General features: G+C 39.6%; 1 protein-coding gene across 1 annotated transcript in view; it reads right to left on the minus strand.

The window, feature by feature from the left end:
- Positions 1-3480: 3480 nt before the first annotated feature.
- The window catches only part of BTBD7 (BTB (POZ) domain containing 7), a 32557-nt gene continuing 11255 nt past the window's right edge, over positions 3481-24782 (minus strand). Inside the window, 10 exon segments of the mRNA XM_009705536.1 lie at positions 3481-4201; positions 4203-4417; positions 6153-6581; positions 7277-7455; positions 11452-11641; positions 13170-13283; positions 13518-13661; positions 13947-14107; positions 16347-16422; positions 17810-18018. Coding sequence (XP_009703838.1) covers positions 3616-4201; positions 4203-4417; positions 6153-6581; positions 7277-7455; positions 11452-11641; positions 13170-13283; positions 13518-13661; positions 13947-14107; positions 16347-16422; positions 17810-18018 — 2303 coding nt within the window. The 3' untranslated portion in view covers positions 3481-3615.

Here is a 24782-nt window from a genome sequence, read left to right on the forward strand (position 1 = left end):
AAACAAAACCCCCCAAACAACAAAAAAAACAGAACAAAAAGCAGAACCAAAAGAAACCAAAACAAAACACCCCCCCACCCCCCAACCCCAATCCCAAGAAACCCCTCAGACAAATGTTTGGGACATTCCAGGACCAAAAACCAAGGCTTGCAAGTACAGGCAGCCACAGCCTGAACTTTCAGAAGTGAAACTCCTCAAGAACAGGAAAAATACAACAAGAAACTGCCAGTCAGCACAGCAGTTATTAATACAGAACTACAGTAACTCCATGGAACAACAAAATATTTCCAAGGAAGAATCTGTTTCAGGAATTAAGTTATTCATCCATATATTACGGAAAAGAGGAGGGTGTCAGGGAAAGGGGAGTAAGAAGTTTTTGCATGTTGCTCCCTAAATGAAAGTCTGAGCTCTCTAACAGAGCAAGAAGCACAAGTCTTCCTCATTCAAGAAAACGTTCATACCGGTATCCTCAAGCAAAATATGGTCAGTAATCTGTTATCTCCATCAAATTTACAAGAGGAAAAGATGCTAATTCCCAGCCTAATCAGAAAGTGCTTCATGTAAACAAGGGGCTTCTTGCACCAAAGTTCCAGTAGACGGAGAACAAGAAGAAGCAGCAGGTAGCAGAGGTACATGTGTTCTGTCAGTGAGATGTAATATGAACACTAGCTTCTGAATAATGCTTCCATGAAGAATAAAGATGGTCTCTCTCCCCTCCCTCTCCACATCCAACTAAGTAGGAAATCCTACGCTGGAGTACAAAAATACAGTTCCAGTAATTTGACAAATCCTTCTTTTCCACTTTGAATCAGCTGCTGTTAGCTGCTATCTTCTTCCCAACTCAAAAATATACAAGTGAAAATGCAGATTGTCTACATGGCCTGATTGTCTCTGTGGCCTCAGAAGGACTTGTCTTTTATTTGCACCTACTTTTAAATGCTTTTTTCTCTTTTTAATACTGCTCAGCTTCTGAGACTTCAGAAGCAATTTTGTATTCTAAAATGCAGACATGTGTCCCCCCCCAGAGGCATTTCTCACCAGCTTATTCCAAAGCCAAAGCATTTCATGACTTCCCTCAAGCCCTAACCTCAAAACCTCTCAGTCTTCATCAGCCACCTCCCCATAAATTTCAAGCTTAAAAGTTGCATCTGCAAATTTCAGCCCCATCTCTGTCCAGACACACAGTGCCACAAACTGTGGTAACTAAAATAGTTTTCTCAAAGTACATCTATTGATTTTAGGTTAAAATAAATTATTCAGAATATTAAGTCTTCTGAGGACAGCTACGACTTTTTAGTAATTAAGCTACCCACATACATATGACACAAGAGCAGGGAATTTCAGGGTTTTTGTGTGTGATGAAAGTTAATGCTTCTAATGCCGGTGAGCACGAGACCCAAGTGTCCAGTTAGAGCTACACAGCCAGACACCACCATGCTCAAATCTTCAGAAGAAACCCGATGAACCTCAGTCCTTAACCAGCAGCAGCATTGTCCCCCCATGGACACCCTGTTGCCTTTAACAATGTTCTACACTGCAGTGCCATGGAAACACCACATACTGGTGAGGAGGCCAGGGCCCCCAAGTGTCTTGACTGTGGTCAAAAAAAAAAACCAAAACCAACCCCAAAACAAAACCCCAAAAAGGCTGACAGCAGGGAATCTCCCCTCACTCACAAGCCACATCCCCTGTACAGTTTAGCCATGTTTCTCCCCAAATCCCACACCACACCTTCCATGCTGCATCTCCAAAAGAGCATCTGCAGAGCTTGCACAGAAGCAGGAGCCCTATAGACGCGTATGCAGCAGCCATTGGGATTTACTGCTTCAAACACCCATTTCTTCGTTTACCCAGAAGCCATTTGGTACTTTGGAAACGGGGTACTCAATGTATTTCAATAACATTGTGGTGTTGTTACCAGGCCTTGCATACTTTAATGAAGCAGGTTAGGCAAGAATCTGCTATCAACTAAAACTAAAGTTGCAGCAAGATTCCTGTTTAAATAGTATGAAGCATTGTGAACTGCAGGAAACAACTCGACCTAACCCTAAAGCAGTCCTTAGGTCACACTTGTGATGGAAGTTTTCTCCTACAGGGATATTCTTCATTATAGAAACTGCATTTAAAAACCCCAAACAGGCCTTTAGCAGTAATCACTACACTGCAGCGGCATCAGATCCCTATCCTAAATGCAATGAATCTGTGGCAAAAACTGCATGGGAAGTATTAAGGATGCACTTAGTAATTATAACTGTTACACCCAGGGCATTGCTTAACCCCAACCCAGTGGAGGGAGCCAGCCCAGATCACTCTCATTCCCTCTTCACATCACGTCAATAGATGAATTGCATTTCTGTGCTTTAAAAAAAAGCAAAGTCAGGAAATGGAAGTGTAATTTAAGAATGCTAAAGCTTTGCACATTTCATGATGCTAGAGCAGTTAACTCTTCGCTTTGACTTTGTTCACAGAACAGCTGCAATTATGAAGTCTGCAACACTTCAGATCAGGTAAGGAACACTGAACGTCACTAAGAGTGAAGCCCTTTTTTAATCACAGGCAGCAGAGCAAAGCAATGAGCAGTCACCTCAGCACCTCTGTTGGAGAGGGAACCCTCTCAAGTGGAGGGTTACCATTCAGGCAACAGCGAAGATACCATGCCTTCTCTTCCTGATGCTTCAGGATTTAACATGAATCCTCAACTCCGGTCTTCACTTACCCCCACATGTGAGTAGTTGGAAGAACAAGTTATTACTATCATTTTTACAGCGTTTCTAGATTTATTTCTGCTTGGGCAAATGAACAACTCTAGTCTGTCTAATAAGTGTTCGTGGGTGATCATGGAGTGCTCCATGACTGAACCAGAAGGCAAAGAGAATCAGACTGTCAGATATCAGTGAATTTCACTGGAATTTGGACTCCTAAATATCCCCCTGGACTCTTAAAAACCCAAATATAATTCTTGAAGTGGGCTTGCTATATAAGGTTAAGACCAGCTGCCAGAACTTTTCAAACACAACATTAGACTGGATTCTTGCCACAGTCATAAAAAAATCAGGAAGATTTCAGATCTAAACAAACAAAAAAACCTAACTAAAAATGTAGTATTTTGATGTGCTGTTCTTTGGAATTCCTATAATGAAAAAATAAACGCATAGTTACTATCTCATAAGAAAATACATTTCATAATGTGCAACCCAATGCACATAGGGAATTGGCAGGTGAAAGGGAAAAATGCAAAAGTATGAAAATACAGTCCTTTAAATGTGACAATAAAGCTTAACATATTAGTACAAAACTAATACACTAAAATAGATGTACAGGTGCAAAAGGCTACCAGGTTGTAGAAAAAAGGTACCAGCTTTTTTTTTTTTTTAAAAAAAGGCTTAATTAAATTTGCTCCAAAAAAAAAATTCCCACAAAATAAAACCAGAAGCAGCATTTAAAACAAACTGACAACATGCTGTCTCTAATAATGCAATGTATGTACAAAAGAAGTGAGCGAAGCTGAATTTATCTGCTGGCATGAACGAATTCGTCTGACGGAAGTCAGGCCAAAAGTTGCAAAGAATGGGATGTTTACAACTCTTAGGCACAGAGAAATAGTCGAGGTTGCTTTCATAGGGCAGATTTTTTATACAGGAAGTCTGGTTTGTTTGGAGACCTCCTGCCTCTGCTTACTGCATCTTCCCTTTCCAAATCTGTGTTTCTCTGTGCTCCGTGTTCCAATGGCTCATCATCTGCCAGTCTCCTACTGGGTCTCTCTTCTTGCATTTCAGAGGTGTATGCAGAGAGCGAAGGTCTGTTGGAGGTTAGCCCATAGGTTAAATCGGTTTCCATTTTTGTTCTTCCCCTGATGTGAACCGGGCCATTACTAGCATTTTCCTGGGTAGCCAACGCCAAGTCCAGTCGCTGGGGAGGTTGTTCTAAGACATCGAGGTGTATTGGCTCATTCTTTTGTCTGTGTTGGTGCCCATCTTGGGAGAGCAGGTATTCCCTCCTAGAACCCTCTTGCTTTTTAGGAGACATCTGGGAAGGTAGATAGGCTGACTTTAAGCCACTTGGTGATGCCTTATTGTGGCTGTACAAATCTGGGCCAAAATAGATGCCTTGTGAAGGCGAAGGACTGTGCCTGTTGGGTGCTGGAGTAGAGGGTCTGCATGCAGCATTAGAGAAGTCATAGAAGTCAGGATATTCCTGCAAAAATTTTTTGCTCTATTGCATGTTTCTTTCGAGAAGTGGGCATGTGTCTGTTCTGAATACATGAAATGTGCTGGGGTGGACCGGGCCCTACCTCTGTAACTGTCTGGCTTAATTCTGTGTCGACCGTGAGCTCTGGTAATCTTCTGTCTTTTAAAGACATTGCTGACACACCCATTGCAATATCTGGCATCAGTTCGTTCAGCAAGGGCTGCGTACACTGGAAAAGAAAAGAAATCGGTCCATGGAAACAAATCAAAAGCTAAACACAAACTGTATTTAGGACGGTTTCTGTAATTCAAAACTGCATTTTCCTATCTACCTGTGCCTTGACCAACCTCAGCCTGCAAGTTTCCTACACTGTTTAAAGAACATACATGTATCCTCCAGCCTTCACCTTCCTGCTAGCTTAAGACAATTTCCTTCCTTAATGAAGCTGTTGTGCCACAATAATAGTTTCCTCTTAAACGCACCTTGTCTTGAACATGCCATAAATGACAATGTTAAACTCTCAAGAGGTAAGCCTGCTTTAAGCCACTTGCAATCACCAAACTAAACAAGGTACTCAGTGCAGAACTTAACAAATGGTTTATTACAGCACAGAGTTCCAGTGAAGGGAAGGCATGAAACATGTATTTTGTCACTATAGATGCAACCCTTCTGCTTACATTTCATATTTTAAAATAAGTTAACTGCAGGCTCATGTGTGTGCATGTACGACAGCCTCAGGGCCTGAGGGGGAGCACCACTTACAGTGCTGACTAGATCCACAAAGTGCATGGAAGTTGTTACATGGCAATCTTCTCACCTACACCTATAAGCAATCCTGCAAAGAAACAAGCGTATTACAGTCTTCAGACAGAAGAGTTAAAATTTCTACTTGTATTTATTATTTCTACTGAAAGCAATTTTAGTAATTGTTGATTCCTAGTAACTCACAAATTGCAGAAATAATACAGAACAAAGATATCACCCATATTAAATCTATCCTTCTCTTTGCACTTTTTATAGAAACATTCTAGCGGAAACATTTCTAATGTGAAAAAGATCACTATGTGGTTTCTTTCGTGAAGTAAGTATTGACCAAGAGGGAGACATGCTACAAAACCCACCCTTGGAAAAACAATGGCAAACAATTCTAATCTGAAGCTAAATATTTTAACCTCAAATATAAAAAGGAGTGCAATACATTTAGGACAATTGGTAAAGGAAAAACTTTTTTTTTTAAAAAAAAAATAATCCATGTTTCCATTGAGACATCCAGATCAAATCTGCATCTAAAGAGCAGGTTTTCAGTATGACACAAACAGTTTTTTCACTGCAGAAGTAAATTACCAAATTCTTTCCTTAGCCTTTCATGTACTTCACAAAGCTGTATCTTTGTCCAGTATGTTACAGTGCACTGTTTTCACTGCAGCATACTGTAGTTCAGCACCTATAAAGATTGTCTTTAAATGCTGTAACGAACCCCTTTGTACTTGCAATTACCAATTTCTGCTTGCTTATTCATTTTAAAAATCTTTTTCACAGCTGTAAGACCTTCGCATTCTCCACAGGTTCCCTTTATACACATCTGATTACTTCAGGACTACTTACCTGTGAATAGCCAAAATATCTTCACTATTTCTACCCATGAATTATAGCATGCAGTCCACTACTGAACTGAGGTTGACTTATGTTTTGTTTTAATGCAAACTATATTATTTCAGAAGATTCATGAGTCTCACTTGCCCTTCCAAAATGCTCCTGCCCCTGGAACATTCATTCTCCCAGGGATGCCTTTGAGACACAGAATGCTGACAGCCAGTTTGGTGGAAAATTCTCCTAACCAACAAAGATGCTCTTTCATTTAACAAAGCCAAGTTACTTCATCATAAGAATCCTCTCCAGCTCCGCTCTATAAGCTACTTTGAGTGGCCAGAGACAGGGAGAAGAGGAGAAATCATAATACTTACTACTTGCTTCTCAGCTGCCATCACTGCCGCTGCTGCAGCCACTGTTTGTCTCCCCAGACCTGCAGTGTTAGTGCAATCAGGAGGCGCTGCTTTAACACTGGGCAAGTAGACAGGCGGCACAGCTTTGGGAGCAGTTCGGGAGTGGAATAGTGAGTGATTACATGGGTAAGAAAAGGAACGGGAGGGATGTTGACTTGGCACCCTTTGTTTCCAGCCCACTTTGAACTGGTTATGAACAGGAGTTGCTGGTGGGTGGTATGGAGGTGGAGGAGGGGGTAATGGTGGATGGAAGGCCACAAAAGAGTCCAGTTCTGTAAACATGGTTTCAGCAGTGGGAGTGCTATTAACGCGACATCGTCCGGACTGCCTCATTGTCAGAAGTGGGCTTTCGTCCCCAAACCGCTCATCAGGAAAGAATTTGTGAGGATTCTGTAAAGAAAAAAAATCCCAGCATGTAACAAAAAGTAGGAAGTCATCTGGAAAAATCTCCTAAACTAACACGCATTAGAACTAGAAATCCACTAGCACTGTAACAGCCTGGTTGTGCCACCTAAAACCTCACCAACACTTGAGGTAATTACAGCTACCACAGAATAAAGGCTTTTTTAAAAACAAGACAAGAATCAGATTCACCATGTAAGTTGGTTGACCAACAAACGCACTTGCTTTAACAGTAGTGTACAAACAGAAGTGGGATTTCCAGTTTCCCAGTCCTGATAGGTACTATGCAGATCTATTGTATTAGTTAGGACTTTTTCTCCTCTCCGATTCAAGAATAAATCGTAATCTAGATTTCTAGTTATGGTTTGACTAGTCTCATCAACTGCCTCTTTGGCAGATTTTTTTTTTTTGTCCCCAAAATCTGTGGCAGTAAGAGCACCCTGAATGGCAACAACTCTTGAGAAAAATATTTATACATTGCACTTACACATTTATAAAATCACATGCATCAAATGCAACAGTCTCACTGTAATTTGCACCTGGACAGTTCTAAAGTTATGCAGGCATTTTAGCACCTGCATGTGCACACACAAAGCAGTTCTTATTGCAGGTTATACATTCAGTCAATTCATAAGCAGAACAGAATCAAAGTATTTGTGGTCTCATACAGCAGTTTTTCATACCTGTAAAAGTTCAGCAGCAGCATCAGAAAGTCCAAATTCCCGCAGCACACGAATCTGAATCTCATAACTGACTGTGGCACCTTCGCCACAATTAAGAGCATATGCTCTTTGCACCTGCTCAGTATGACGCAGCTCCTGCAGCCGTTTGATCATCTCTTTTACAACGAGGAGATTGGGAACTGGAGGGAGAACAGACAATGGAATGGGGATAACAGAGATTACTTTTTGAACTGTGAGACACTAAGTTTGATTGCAATGGTTAGATTTAATTCTGAAGGGAAAAAATCTAACATCAGGCTGACTTGGTGCTTTTTTTTTTTCAGAAGCATTCTGCCAAGAATCATTCAACTTACACGTGTTCCTTGGAGCATCATTAAGCCACATGGGGTAACACACATATCATACAAACAGTAAAGACATATACCATTTTTCCAGCTTCTGCTAGAATGAGCCACAAATACAGCCTTCTTTGTAAACCCCTTATGATGCAGGAATTTCATGATTTGAGGTTGGGGCAGGATATCTCAAATAACAACTGAATGTTCCCTCATGAATTCTACAGGCCAAGAATTCATTCTTTTTTTGGCATGCACTTCATACTTCTAGTGGAATTCTACAATCACAAGACCATAATACCAGTATGTAACTACAGAAAGAGCATTCTAAAAAAATTACACAAACTATAAGCCAACATAAACCTGTTAAAATTATGTTGTTTTATGCAGCCATATTGAAATAATTTTTAAAAAACCTTTCCAAAAGGAAATGATGTATAATTTGGTGTATTTATCCTGTTGCAAAACTTTCTCATGCCACTTCTTGCTGCTGTTTGATGATGAATGCTATTTCTCTGTGGTCTTTCTGTCCTCAGGAAAATGCAGATATAAGAGAAGACAAATCCAGACCTCTGAATACCTAAGTCCTCGCATCTGATCCTTTACCAGCTTTACAAGCTTTATATGTTACCATGACCAGATGTCCATAATGAAAGCTCATAAAAATTAAAGGGATCAGACAGCAAGAACAGTGTGAAAATACATTTGCTTTACAGAGAAGGAGAAAAAGCAACACCATGCAACGACAACCAGTCCCAATTTCACGAGTTTACATTGGTACATGAAGGATAAGTGTAAGTAGTGCAAAATATTCACTCCTTCAAACTGAGTTCCTGTGCTGGGGGAGGAGGTGAGCGGAATCAATTCTAACCAGTCTACAAGGCTTGGAAATAAATCCTCCGTGCTACACTCCACACACTTCAATTGTTCTGAAAAATCCTGGTTTAGCAGCCACACGTTTAGCTACAACCAGCATTTTACTAACACTGAAAAAAGAAGTTTTTAGAGAAGTTTGAAGCAGTTCAGCAAACTAGTAGGCATAAAAATGATCTAAGCTTTTAACAAAAAAGTGCTATCTTCTCAAACCCAGGTTTGTTTCTGGTTTTTTACTATTATTCATGTGAAACACATGGAAGAGAGATCAAATTTATAAAAAATTCAATTCTCTCAAGTCAGTTGCAGGATTTCTAACTCAAACTGAAACTAGAAAATACCTAGGGAAACCCAATTACCTGCAGAACCTAACCTCAAAGTAAAGCAGACTTCAGCAGAAGTTGAACTCATTTTACAACAGTGTTGCAAGAAGAGTATTAAGACATGCTGCCAATAGCATTTATGCAAATACAGTCCACAGGCAGTGGTACAACAAGACGCAAGCAACAGATGGAGAACACCTAAGCTGTAAAGAAGCCCTTGTTCTAAGAGCCAGCTGAAGGGGCACGGAGGCAATGTTGCCTAGCTCTCCCTCCAGGACTTCCTGTGCTCCATCTATGCTTTGGGATGGATTCCTGTACAAGTTATAGGTTTGGTACGAGCCTGAATCTCCTCAAATTAAACTGGGTTCCATCTACCCTTCCTGGCTGAAGGCATTGGCAAAACAATCAATTTTTTTTGCTTAATTACAAACTAAGCAATGCAGGCAGTTACCAGGACACAATACCTGTGCTCCAACTACTTTTCAGGCTCAGAGCTCATACCATGTTCAAATCAAAGGGCTGGCAGTAATTCCTATGTATTAAGTGGTACAGAACCAAGCTGTAGTGGAGTTTCAGATTGGTCAAGATGACTCATGTTTGCCACCACAGCCAGATTTTTTTCAGAACGTGAGAATTTCTGCAAAACATTGGAGACCTTTGAGAACCTGTTTCCTTTCTCAACTTCTTCAGAAACTAAGATCGGGCAAAGTGTCATCAAATTCCCATCTTATGATGAAATACTTTACGTTCAATTCACGGTGAGTATATTTATGCTTTTCTGTAGAGGGGGGAAAAAAAGTCTGAGTACTGTAACGTACTGCTGAGATGCCACAGCTGCAAGTTTCTAAACAAACAACTAGTACTTTTATCAAATTACTGAAGTTTTCAGAAGCTCCCTTTAGGCTTCATCAAGTCTCATCCCAAATCACAAGAAACAAACAGATCAAAACCATTCCACAAACCTTCCTAGAAAACTTACTGCAGTGTTTAACTAAGCAGTGTTTCAAATCTTCTTAACATCTCAACTTAAATTCTCTTGCAGCAATTTAAACCTATTGTTTTTGTCCTGGCTCTAGCATCTGTAGGAACAGTTTATCTACCTCCTTTCAACATAGCTGACTGAACGGAGATGTAACTGATATAGAAAAAGCTTATAAAATGGGGAACGGGCAGCAGTGGAGGGAAGATGATCACTGCTTTCATGGTGGCATGTCATCTTTATTGCTTTTCTACAGACTCTCAAACCGATCCGTATCTACTGAAATGTGACAGTTTGATCTAAAAACGGATGCCAAAGTTTATGCAAGTTTAACGAAAGACTGCATAAGCTCATGGATTAAAAATGCATTTAGAATTACTAACTACACAGAAACACAATCCACTGCAGGACATCTGAGCTGCAAATGGTCAAAGAGCACACAGAATTTTACAGGGAATTATTTTATGTGCTTTTTCTGCTATGCTTTCCTTACGCACTCACTTCTGGTGACTGCTGGAATCAGGATACTAGAACAGACAGACAAATCCTTGGCCTAACCCAGTACGGCCATTTAAAGGGCTAAACACAATGCTCCATCTGAGACCAAATTACTTCACATGTCTTGTGGCACATTTTGTTTTGTGTTTCAGCATGATGGTTGCTCTTTATGGAATTGTATGACGTTGACTTCCAGGTTTTTCTCCATAGGGCTTTCCTCAGAACTTCCTGTATGCACACAGCTGGCTACACCTACATAAGCACAATGCTTCCCACTTTCTTCACTGAATTTAAATTAAATCATCATCATTTAGCTGTCTATTCCTGCCCTCCAAATCATTCACTGACCCTCCCTGCACGTTTTGCTAGTGGATTCTCTATGCACACTGAGTACTAATGGGACAGGGGAAAGGTGGGAAGAGCTAGATGCTTTGGGAATCCCACTAGATACATTCTTCCAGTTTGACACCAAAAGATCAAATGCATCAATGACAAAATATATCACAGTAGTTTTATCACTATATTTCCCTGGCTGGCAGATGGGGAATGTCACACCAAATATCCTGAAGTCAAGAGAGGCCATATCTACTTCCACCTATAAAAACTTACTGTCATACAAGGAATGAAGCTGGTTTGACTTCTAAGCTAAAGTGGATTTGGTAAACTAAAAAAGTGTGTTTTGAGTGCCTACTTCCAATATTTTTCTGGCAAACTGAGTTAAGCTGCCCTACAAGTTATTCTCCACTGCTTTTTGTTTTTAAAAGAAATTAGTATTTTGCCATTTTCCAGCCTTCTGGATCTTATCCATCTTGGATGACTGGTTGTAGAAAACTGAGAGAACAGAGTGTTAGGCTCCAAGCAAGTGTTCTAAAACAAGTTTAACCAGTCCACGGTTTTTCAAAGTGCTCAGCCGAAGCAAGTTAAAATACTACACCCTCCAGTAGCTTATTTTCTAACCAGTTACTATGCCATCCAAAAATAGTTAATGTCTTCAGAGTTGACCAAAGCAAAAGCGACTACCACTCGGTGGGAAGAAGCCCAAATGGTGTAGTACTACCCTCTGAGGAAATCATAACATTCAATAATTCACATTCACTGTCCCTGGCCCCAAGTCCCCACCCACACACACGAGAGCGATTGGCATTGCAAGTGATCTAACAGCCTTACCTGGGATTTCATTGGCTATAACTGAAGGAGGACTGGACTGGTTAGTGCTAACTTGCTGGTGGGTAATCACATGACAGCACTGCGGCACCGCGTTGTTTACCATGTAAAGGGTGTCGGGTACATTGGACATTCGGACCATCCGCAAACGAACAAGATCGGTTTGTTCCACCATCATCTCATCCAGTACTGACTGCAACGACAGCCATTAGAGCCCTCATGAGGGCACTGCGCACACATACCCACCGGGACCTGCTGCGAACACAGTCCCGAGGACACAAGTCTAGCAATGTCTAAACCGTAACTTTTCCAGGTCCCAAACGGTATTTGGCTTTTCCATAGCATTTTCTATTCCATTTTCCAGTCACGAACAGAGCTGAGTTTCAGAGCTAAGAGCAGGCAGGCGAATAAAGTTTGGGAAGGTTGCTTTGTTTATTTTGTACTTGTCAGATTAGAAGTAACCTTCTTGAGGCCAGACCCTCTGGACTCTGTCTCAGACAATTACTACCTATAGGTCTCAACTCTGTGCCACTGAGTAGAAGGCACCAGTCTGAAAATGAAACCTGTTTCCCTCAGATGTCCTAAAGAATAGAAAGGGATTTAGGCATTCCCTGTTAAGATTCTCATTTAATGTTAAATTGTTTTATTTCAAAAAATGGGAGGCTAACAGGGGAGTGAAAAAAAAAAATCAGAAATCACTCATCCACAATTTCTGCATTTCACAATAATTAAACTACGAATAGGGTTATAGTTACCAGATAATAAGTTTGAGAGTCCTCCCTCTAAGGTTAAACAGCTAATGTTGCTTTTAAAGTTATTAATAGCATAATATGAAACTAATAGAAACAAGTAGGATTCCTGACAAGGGGGGCAAATTTAGAATGCACTTTTAAGATTACTACTAAAGCACTCCAATACTGTATACCTGAAAACTAAGAGAGTCAAAGCTTTTAGCACAAGTTCTTTAACACATTTTTTGTTTGTTTTAACAATCCAAGATACAAAGATAAAATTTTAACTGGCTAGTCTTCCTTTGTTGTTTTAGTGCCACCTGGTGCTCTCTAACCTTTGTGACCAAAATGCAAAGTAGTTTTATTTCTCCCCTCCCCTCAAAGAGGATGTCAACAATCCACACCTTTAGAAAATTTTTTTTTTTCTTAGGCACAGGGCAAAAGCTCTGAATTCACCAAAGTAGTGGTCAGAGTTTGTAGGCGACATGAATGCGCACCACTTCACCTAATCCTCTTGTTCTGCAGTCACCTGCAGTCCCTCCTGGGACTCATGAGCTTGTGACTGAAGTCAGAGCTGCCTTAAGTGGTGGCATTAGTTAGTGACCTACAAGGCTGCCATTCTGTGAAACAGAATATGGCACATTTCTGCCCCACACAGAGCCATCTCCACCCTGTCACCAAACGTCACCATCAGAGATGCTACAAGATCTTCAATTTGACAGTCCTCATGCAAGATATTAAATAGAGAAGCTACTGCCTGAGCGGGACATAAAGGACTTCAGTCAAATTGGACACAAGATATTTATTCCATTTTGCGGAGGATCGAAAGAATTTTGGGTACATTCTGATTCAAACAAGAAGATGAAATATCAGAGTCCTCTGCCAAGTGGAATAGTAGTTCTCCACCCAGCTCTGGTGGAGCTGGGGAGCCTGAAAGACCTGGCACCAAGGTTGCTGACTAGCTGCAAACTGGGACTCTCAGGCTCTCACCTTGCCATCCGCCTGCCAGGAGGGCTGCCGAGGAGCTGGGCCGGCAAACTGGCTGGAAACCAGGGAGGTTTCCCTCAGAACGCTGCTTTGTTTCCGGTGGAATTTCATCAAGATCTGTCTCGCAAACATTTCAATTTCGACAAAAAAAAATTTTGTTGAAATTTTTCTGACCAGTTCTAGAGACTTGAGCCTGATGATCAATCTTGTAAGTCTTGTTAAATTGAAAATGTTAGTATTTTAGGCCAGTACATGCAAAGAGAGACAAAATACACCAAAATCTTTCCCTGTTTACAGAACCCCCTGATGACTTCAGTTTAACAACAGTCAAGTGTTGTTAATGGTTATTACCTTAGCCTCCTCCACATATGGCGAGAACAGTCTTGGCCGCACATATATTCCAGCATTTTTTTGCCGCAACCAGGCATTTGACTTTCCACCTTCTGACGTTGGTAGCATGTCTGAAGGAGGAGTACTAATCAGGCCTCTCTTCATCTTTAAGAATCAAGAAAGAGTTTTATGGTTTTTTTAAATATAAAGATGGGAAAAACTTGCAAGAAACATTTCTTACAGTGAATCCTTACACCACTGATTTTTCTTTAGCCTTCTGATAGATTTACAGAACCGAAAACTTAACCAGAGAGCTATACACTTATTACTCTGAGTCATAACATTTTAGGAGCTAATCCTTAACAAACAAACAAAACAAACCCCTGAACATCGTCGAATCTGAAGTACAAAGAACCTACAGATAGTATTTGTACAAGACTACTGACTTACTGCATCACTCAGTACTTCACTATTCATGGGTAAAATGTGCTCAATGCGCACAAAAGGTAAAAGTGGAGACAGGATCTCTCTCAGCTCCTCAATGTCAAGATCTCTCCTCTTCACACCTCTTTTGTTCACACTGTGAGCAGTACCACTGAGTAAATTAGGCTCTGTGGGAAGAAACAAGAAATACTAAGTTTACATCAGAAAGTTTAAATAGGAAAGCAGGAGTTACAGGGCTTATAGGAAGTTCTAGAAAAGGAAAGAAAATTCTAATTTTAAATCAACAGTGCTTCTCAGCATTGCTCCACAAAACTATTTCATGCCTTAAAATCTGGTATGAAGCATCTATAGAGACAGGTTCAGTTTATACCAGCACAGGCCATTTGCACAGCTGTCAGTTTCAAAGTGTAAGCCAGGGAGAAAACACAAAAATGGTGTTATAAAGCTCTACCAAGAGCTAAGCTACAAAAACCTCCCTACTAGCAGTTCCCCCAAGGACTCTCTCCTGCAGCTCCTCTCTCTTTCCCCAGCAGTTTTCAGAGACTTATTTTCTACAAATTAAGGCCTGAAGAGTCCACTGGGGTAAATTATTCTAGCCTCCTTGCATAATCCACCTTAGTAACGACTGTGTCAAGCCCATTCAAATTGCTCTCCTGGTGGCAGGATACCCGTTCCTGCCAAGAGTGGGTATCTTCCTAGAGATTGCAAGATGACAATGTATGACACACTCGGGTCATTCTCCCTCCCCAGTTAACTACCTTCACCTGTATTTTAGGTATTGTGCCCAACCTGAATTCGACTAGCTTTGCTTTTTGAGGAAACCTGTCAAACATACCCATCCTCCCTTCAGTACAGGCAGCTCAAGTTTTAGCCACAGCCCATTACAATTTCTAATGCTTTCTGGTATTTGATTGATACCACCACATATTCAGTTGCAAAATCAGGAGTGTCACTGAGGAATCTAGACCAAATCACTAGCCTAAATTTGGCCCTAATCTGACAGAACTTGGCAGAGCTCTTACTTCTGCTTTTGCTTATCATGTTATCTGATGATCCCAGGAAAGAGAAATGAGCCATTTACTTAATGACGCCACAGACCAGGAAGCCGTGCAATTACTCCAAATGAGCAGCTTCTCCTCAGTCCAGGTCTGTTACTGTTTAACTGGCTCCATTACATTCCAATGTGCCTCAAGATAAACACTTAGAAAATTTTGCTTTGAAAACAGAAGGTTAATACTTACTATGTTGCTAAAAGCACGTTATTTTAACTGACTTTTTGTTGCATTTCACACAACATGTCCATGACAAAGCAGTTGTATTGCAAGCAATAACAATGGATTTCAAAAACATGGCTAGACCTCCAAAGACAGTAGCCACACTAGCACTGCTCTGTTTTCACACAGGCAGGTTCTTCCCTCTCTGTTCCTCTTGCACTGTCTGATTGACACTTCATGGTGGGGATAAACTACAAGCTACTTGCATTCATTATTTGGGAAATATATATTTAGCCTACTTCCCACACGCAACACATGCGAGATTGCCCTTGAAGTTACCACTGTAGCAATAATACGCATCTGAGCTAATAAAAACACATTTACATCTACTTTAGGAAAAACACTCATGCTACTTGATGGCTTGTTTCTCACTAGCACAGATTTCTGTGGGAGAAATGTACTAAAACTTAAGTGAAAGGTTGACACCATAAACTAAGAATAAGACTACTGTGAGAAGCCTGCATGTGCGCAGAAAAATAAGAGACACTGCACGGGGTTTTTTATTTGATCAATTAGTTGCAAGAAAAAATAATTCTGAGACAACAGGAAATTAATCAGACTTAAAAGTCAGACAATCTTAATAGGCTGATGGAACCTCTAGAAGTTTGCTCTGGCCACAACCACCATCCTCTCCCTACACCTCCCCAGGGAGGGTAGAGGAGGCTGCCCACAATTATGTCCAGTTGGGTTTTGAACACCTCCAAGGATGGAGACCCATAAATACTCTGGGCAACCTGTTCCAGTGTCTGACCATCTTCAGTTTCTTGTGTTTAAACAGAATTTCCTCTATTTCAGTTAATGCCTCATTGCCTCTCATCCTGTCCTGGCTTGCCAAGAGAAGAGCGCAGATCTATTTTCTTTGCTTCCACCCATTAGATATTTATAGACTTTGCTAAAATCCCCCCTAAGACTTTTCTTCTTGAGGTTAAACAATCCCAGCTCCCTCAGAATGCCTGTGCTCTCATTTTTTAGAGAACAAAAGCTTTTTTTAAAAAAGTGCATTTGTTCATAGTATGGTCAAAACTAAACAAAGTAGATTAAATTTCCTTAAGTTACAGATTATCCACAAAAAAGAACTTCCATACATTTTGGTTTATTTGGTTTAGTACTATGTAGCTTAAAGGAGCCTTACCTCGATCTGCTATTCTCTTCATCAACTGATGTTCTCCCCATTTAATCAGATATTTAAGAATATCTTGTTCACTTGCCTGGTAGAAAGAGAAAGTCAGCAATCTGTATCTGCTTAGTTTAGTGCCACACAGAAAAAAAAAAAACCCAAAAAAACCACAAAACCAAAAACAAACCCACAACAAGAGCAAAATAAGTATTTGTACTTTATTATCTGCTACACCACCTCCTCCAAATACTTTAAGGTAGTACTACTGGCATATCACCACCATGATTTCTAGATTTATGTCACTTATTGAATCCCTACGAAGAGGGGAAGAAATTTTTTTCTACACAAGGAAAAGTTCTGTATAGCATGAAAACTTACAGGTATTAAATTTGAATAATTAAAGGTAATTAAAAGGGACAGTTCTTACACTGGGTGTTTGGATCTCTTGTTTAAGATTACAAATTCAGCATCTGCAGAGCCTGGAAAGCTATGAAAATAATCAAACCAGCTAAACTATCATCTAGGTGAAGTGAAAGATTTTCAGTAGTACTATAAACAAACAACTTTGCTTTGTTCATACTTATATACACGTGCTAACCACTGAACATTTTTAGAGGGAAAAAAATCATGTACTGAAAAATTTAAATTGATCTACATAATTTCTTAACAACTAGGGTAGGAAATTTAGTCATAATACACACTGTCATGGAAGATCAACAGCACTGTTACTGTAATTCCTGAAGTGTTTAAAGTAAACAATACATTTTTTTAAAACACTTTAAATACTAACACTTTACACTTTAAAAACAAGGTATGATTGGCACAGATACACCTTTAAAAAAATAATCCAGTCATCTTTAAGCTATAAAAGGCTGGTCATCATTATAAAGATATCTCCCCTGAAGAGAAATGGCAGCAAAAATCCACAGGCTTTCTATTAGGCAGTATGGTTTCCTCTCCCTAAAAATAACACAATCACTGAAGGAAAGTCACCAAAAAAACCCACGAATTCTGCAATATTTATTGGAAAAGGTATTTTTATGTCTCCCCCCAAAATAAATTAAGCCTTCTGAACAATTACTAGTTTATTAGCTCCCACCACCCCCAACTAGGATGTATGTTGTTACAGCAAAACTACTACCACCACATAATTTTATAAAACACTTAAACATGCAAGGCAATTGTTAGGTTCAGAAATGCTTTGTTAAAGTAATTTGCAGCCATTTCTGATATATTATTAGGCTTCTAAGCAATAACATATACCATCAGTTTGGGTTGTGTTACAAGCCAAGAACAAAACAGTTTTCTTCATCACTACTTCAATTTCATTTTTTTACATATTAAAGAAGGAATGCTTAGTGTGTATACAAACCCATTCTTGCCTACAATTTAAAATAAGCTACTCCCAAGAGCTTCTAGTACTGGTGTAATACATCCTGCTTCAAGCAGGGCCAGCTTTATTCTGCATTGCAGGTTACCTGTAAGTAGTCAGACTGAATAGCTGTGAGCAGGTGGTCCTTGCTGAGTTCATAGAAGACATCTGAAGTCATGACCTGGGTAAACTCCTCACAGAGGAAATGTAGCGCTTGACGATATACCCACTTGGAACCGTACGGCTGAGAGCTCCACTTCAGAATGGCAATTAAGGTGTCTAGTGAGATGCTCTCGGCAATAATATCTTCACAGCCTGGGAAACAAAAGCGAAAGAAAAAAAAAAAAATCAATGAAGTTGTTACAGAGGCATTTTGATCCTGAAGGAATAATATATATGGCTAAATCTGTACTATAAAATGGTTACATGACTCCCTGTGAGAATAAAAACAGAAGCGGCCTACAGACCAAGGTTGCAAATGGGGTTAAACTCGGACTAAAAGTACAATAATTTTAATTGTGGTTTAGGATTCCAACTATACAGTCATTTACCTTTTAAAGGCACATGAAACACCATGTCTGCTGGCATGCCTGGATGAAGCTAGTTCAGCCTTACTAGAACCTCCTTTGGTTAATGTGTATTATCTGACTGTTTAATACATTTTAAAGTTACAGATTTGAACTTGAGTCACTATTGCTTGCAGCAGATTCATAGAAGCCTATAAACCATAACAGAAGTGGGATTTTTGGCCCTATTACTTTGCACAAGGACCCTCCCGAGACAGACCACGCAGAGGAGCAGAAACCAAAGCTGTGAAATATTGTTCGTACTCAGCTACTCAGCACAGGATGCGGGCAGCAAAGGAACGTGTTCTGACTGACAGAGAAGGCAGGAAGCAGCGGTTGTTTGCTCTAGGCCACCACCCTGGGCTACAAATCAAGCAAGGCACAGAGAGTGGCAGGACAGGGAGCACCTCCTCTGACAGGGAAGCATCCAAGAGGTAGGTGTTCTGACTCATGGTGAGTCTGCTACAGTCTCTTTGTACCCCCTGCTGCGTTCCGATTTACTCTTTCACAGATTACATGTCTTCTGAAGAAGAGACAGGGAATATTTAAGTCTTCCGAAGGGAGATGGAGAAGATTTGGAACAAATGAGGAGAGACGTACTGGGAGAGGGCTGAAAATGTGGGTATTTGGGGTTACCGAGTTAAGACAGATGGTACCACAACGTTGATAACTTGAAGTCACCAACAGCACTTTGCAGATTTCATTTGTACATCTGGTTTACATATACACAGAATACTATTTCTATTTGTACTATAAAGATAGCAATTCAAAGAAAAAAAAAATGCTATTCTAGAATTATACATTCCAGTCTCAACCCACTACAGCCACAAAATTACAGCTGTGCTTATGCCCATGAGAGGTCCCTGGACAGTTCAGAGCAGCATGCTTACACTGCAATTCTTTTACTTTTTATACATCATCATTTTTCTCTCAGTTTCAAGGATATTTAAAAACCAAGCTTTGACAATTGTTTAGAGAACTGTATCTCGTCACTGAGCTCTTGGACTAAGCTGAGTAAAAAAGTGTTTAGCACTGTAATCTTAACATTTGTCAAGACAATGCTCAAAGAGTCTCTCCTGACACTACGTATTTTTGAACTGGTTGCATACATGTAAGACACACTAGCAGCAATTAATAGAATTAAAAGAAAATCTTACTTTTCTACATAGGCCAGCATACAGAACATAAGTGTTGACTCCATTTCCATTGCAACTAATAATGTGAAGGATAAGTTATTAAGGAGTAAATAGTAACAAGTGAACATGTTACTTCAAGTAGAAGGGTATCTGTCAAAGGAACTAGTACTTAGGAGCAAAGTCACTGAAAAAGGGAAGTTAAACAATACAGTAAAGAAGGTGGTACTAGGAAGCAAGAGTTCAAACATGAGGCAGGTTTTAAGTTTACCTGTCATATTAAACACATATATTTCTACTTAATACTATAAAAAAGCCAGCATATTAATTATGACAACAATATTCCACCACTAAAATTTTCTAAACTTAAGTATTAAAAAAATACAGTGAATATAATAAAAACAGTCAATGCTCAATGAGAATGTTTGCAGCAAATTCCAGGAATACGTCTGAAAATATACATCGTTTTGGAAACAATTTTTATTTATTTTCTAAAGGACTTTATGAGAATATCGCCTGTTCACCAAAAGTTCACCAGTTCATACTTAAACACTCGGATGATTTGTTTTCCACATGCCTGATTCACCTGAGAAGAGGAAGACTGAATCAATGCAGGCACTGACAGAAGGGCTAGCAAAAGCATACACGTTTCTGAAGGATGCATTAAAGGCAGTGTTATGCTACTCATCCCAAATTAGACTCTCCATTTGCTTTTGACAAAGGGGTAGGTGTAGAGTCATGTTTCAATGCTCCTGCTTTATCCTTTACCATTACTGAAGTAACAGAGCACTCCTCAGAGCTACCTATTACCATTAGGCTACATATTATTATTACTACTACAAGTAAGAACAGATGCCTTACTATAGATATTGACCTCTAACCTGCATGGTGAAGACCAGCCTAAAGTAAGCAGTGAACATGCAGCAAAGACTGGTTGGAGGCACTTGGGAGTATCAGCGCGATCATCACTGGTACAGATGACAACAGAGGATGAGAACTGCTCTGAAATAACACACTCTGAATTTTGCTACAGGTTAGAAGAACCACCCCCTCTAGATGGGGCAATTCCTTAGAAGCATAAATGTCACTCTGGAATCTTAAAAATTCTGGTCAAGAATCCAAAAAACAGTGTTCAAAAAGAGCCAAACCAACCTACCTTAAAAAAAAAAAAAGGTCAAAAATACTTCAGCATATGTCAGAAATATGAGTAAATGAGGTCTGAAACTTTCTACTTCAGGATCCATCTTTACTTTCAATTTTCCTTACATTTTTACTTACATAGTTAATGGCTGACATAGTATTTAACTTTGTCGTGTAAGTCCCTCTTATCTTCCCTTTTAGGGCTCAAAAAAGGAAAATGTTAAGTTAGCAGCAAACCTGGCATGGCAAATGAAAGCTAACCACGACTAGTTGCAGTATGCTTAAAAGAGGAGTTTTCTTCCCTGAATAAGAAACACAGTTGTTTGTAACAATTCTTTAGGGTCATCTGTTCTGTTGCACTAAGTCTTGCCCTAGTAAATCCTACCACAACTTTTTGTATGCAATTATTCTGTTTGAATGCAAGCTGACTTCAGCAGATGATTACATCCCCTAAAATCTAAAGATTACACATAAAGACTGCTCCATTTCAAAGGCAGTATGTAAACCCACTCACTGAAATCAGTCACGAGGAAACTCAAACTGTACGAGTAGAGACTTATCTCAAAGTGAATGCCATTCATAGTATTTCATCTGACACATTTTTGAAACAATAAGGATACCTGCCCCCTGCAAAGACAGAAAACTACACTTCTATGAGAAATGCAGTTCCAAAGATCTGAGCAACACTGATTTATAGGAACAGAACATCAGTTCACTTTCAATTCTTCTGTCAAGTCCAATTATTGCACAACTACCAATAATACATCATCAGGTGAAAAACTCATTTAGGATGCCTAGCAAATGAAACAACCTTTTTCCCAAGTAATTTTAGCAATGTGTCAGAACAGCAAGATTATTAAAAGTATTTCTTTCGAAGTAAGCATAAGGTAATAATTAAAGTGTTTTCTGAACAACTAAATAAATTGGGGCAACTCAATTCTAGCTATGGAAGGAATCCAATTTCTGTTTTGGCAGAAGGTTTTTTGCTTTAACAATCAGCCACTTGGCAAAAAAAGCAGTCATCTAATATCCACAATATTGTTCTTCACCATAGAATAGGGCATTTTTCTCCTATGAGTACTGTTCTCTAATATTCAGGCAGCAACAGCCTTTCCAAGATCCATTTGCAGTGTCCCAAAGTGCTCTACCACCAGCTTCTGTGACCATTAGTATCTTTCAGAGATTCAACTTAAAATCTAAAGAAATGAAAGATGACTGTCACATTTTTGGCAAATGAGGCTATTCCATGCACTCTTTTTGCTGGATACTGATAGGTCCTGCCTACAAACAAATCCTTTCTGCCTCCCCAGTTCTCTCTCAAACCACAGCCCTTCAACACAAAAAATAGCTTGAGTTCATGTTTAGCATGCTAGTTAGTAGTTGGGATCTTATCAAGACAGTTAACAGACCTACTAAAGACAAATTAAGTGCCTTCAACAGTTAGCAAAAGTGGAACTAAGCAAAGTTTTTACTACAAAATTGTTAGCTTGATTTAACTCATTCTGTGGTATATACTTTTCCCCTAAACTTATGTAAACCAGTAGAGTCAAGAAAAAGAAAGTAATAAGAATTCATCTTGAGACTGAACTGGAGTTTAGAAGCTATTCAATGTTTCCATAGGTTTGTCACATTAGGAGAGACCATGCTGGCAATCAGGAACCTTGCTTTTAGAATTTGTTAGCATGTAGAGAACAGTTCAGAGGCATGACCCCCAGCTTGTCTGGACTGCAACAGGTTTGGAAGTTCCAGAGATGCTTGTCTCACTCGTCCATAAGCACCCTTGCTGCTGTAACCAAGCTTCTGATGGGAAGAGAAAGGAAATAAGGAATACATTTCTTCAGCCTTTCTTCCACATCTTACAGACCCAAAAGTGCAAGTGTGCCCCGTACTTGCCAAGGATTCTGTGGAGTGCAGCCCACACTCACAGGTTGTGGGAGCAGCCCTGGAAGCTAACCCCCTTGTATAGTGGTATTAAACTGGATTATCATCTTCTTACACTCCACATCTCCTGCTCTCCTGTCACACTAGTGCTTGGGTGGCCATTCAATGAACTAGTCAACTAATTTCTCTCAATCCTGCTTCCAGCAACATTAGATCCCCAATAGCACAAACTCTACTGCCAGCATAGAGAACAGAAACACACAGACCGATGCGGGAGGCAGGGCAGCAGTACCACCTTTGACAGTCAAACAATCTATGTCAGATTCAAGTGACCTCATACAACTTGACAGACATGGCAATCGGAATTTAGGTTCTCCACAGCAGTAGGCAAAACATCAGTTACAAAAACAGTAAAAGCAAGCCAGATTTACATAGTAAACAGAAAATGCACCTTTTTAACTAGTTATCACATAAGCAGCAACTGCAACGACCTCTACTTTCCTACAACTGTACTGTGAACATGCAATCTTGTTCAATGTCCATCTTCTGGATGCAGGTGGACTTTCCCAGTTTATTAACATTTATTGCCTCCTGGCAGCACCATATTCTCTGTCTTAAAGGAATGCTACAGGTTTCTAGCTTCTTGGAAGTTTTAGTGCTTTTCTTTTCCATCTCCTCCCCAAATTGTTGTTTTGTTTTGTTTGTTTGTTTGTTTTTTTTAAAAATATCTTTAAAAGGAGATTAAGCTAAGAGTTAATTGATGCCAAGCCTGTAACTTGCAGGTGCATTATTTTCCACATTTTAAAACTCTGAAGCACACAAGTTTCAGTTACATGAAGGTGCAAAACTACAAGAATGTTTTGCAGAAGAGAAAACAAGACCTAAGTAGCATTAGAGATAAAGAAAGGCTCAACAGCCATTAGTGGTCAAATACTGTTGAAGTCTACTGCTAAGTTCAGTACCTCTTTTGAGCTATTTTTAACCCCTCTCCTGATTTCTCTAAGCACAAAAATTTAAAACATTCATGTACTCCCATCCTTGAAAGGCTGAATTCAAAGTACATCTATTATGGCACTGTTAAAGTATGTAGTATTATGTTTCTGCTTTATTCAAATACAAAGTTGACAAATTATAGCACTTCAGACAAACTATTAAAGCAAAAATAAAACATGATCTGAAGGTTAGGTCAGGCAGCATTTTGTGTTGTGCTAACGATCCTTCCACACTGAAAATTCTTAAGTTAGGTCACATCCAGTACAGCATACTACCCAGCCATTTGAAGTATGAAATTACAGAGCAGACGAAAATAATGCAACTTGTGTTATCATGAATGAAAATATTTTTAAATATGGCAGTTATAAAGCCGTTAAACATTCTAAGATATTAACAGCTGCATTTTTGAAGTTGTAAGTTTAGCCAAAAATGTAAGGTAATTGTTACATGTTTAAAGCATTCAATATTTGCAGCAAAAGCTCTTTAACGTTTTCTCTCCCAAACAATGAAAATTAATGTACTCTTCTGCTCCTGCCACATGCAAAATGCATTAATTTAGGAAGTGTGAAACCTGCATCTACGTCTTTGGCTTCTTGCAGCCATCAGTTAATAATGGCCCTTGACTGGCTTCCGCTCTTCTTAAGAAGCACATTCAGCAGCAGCAGGCAGCATAGCTGATCCAGCTTAAACAGAAAACAATCATGGGTCAGAAACAAAAAGCTACTAACTCAACCATAACAAACCAGAGGGAAGAACTTAATATGGGACACAATGAAGGGCTGAGGGAGGAAGAGCTGATGTTTAGAGGGACTGCCGCCAGCCATCGTTACTCAGTATTTAAGCCATATACTTCCTAGAACACAGATGGCTGAAAGGAAAAACCTGAAAACAGCGATCAGATCTGTTTCTCTGCAAACTATGACACTGCAAACAAATTTTGTGCCCAGTTGCACAACTCAGTCAAATTCTTTATCCTTGCACATAAACCTGGAATGCAACTGCTCTAAGGAAGATCCTTTCCACTTCCTGCTTTCTCCAGTCTTCATACTATAAAACCTAAGCAATAATTTCAGGCTTAAGTACAAGCAAATCACTGTAAGGAGATTATAGGTCAGATTTATGTTAGTATTTACTTAATCATACCCAATTTATTTTGAAGTTATAAGTGCCAAACTAGTTCCTTTGAGCATTCCTACTGCACTGATATGTAACTGACACACTTGCCCTAATCTTCCCACAATACATTGGTGTGTACTTAACACTGCTACTGTTGGCTTCCTGGCATTTCAGTATTTCAGCCCTGCTGAGACCAAGGGTACTTTTGATGTCAGGCAATATCTGCCTCTAGATCAAAGGCTGTGCTACT

The sequence above is a fragment of the Cariama cristata genome, unplaced genomic scaffold (genome assembly GCF_000690535.1).
Source record: "Cariama cristata isolate BGI_N322 unplaced genomic scaffold, ASM69053v1 scaffold4268, whole genome shotgun sequence".
NCBI lineage: Eukaryota > Metazoa > Chordata > Aves > Cariamiformes > Cariamidae > Cariama > Cariama cristata.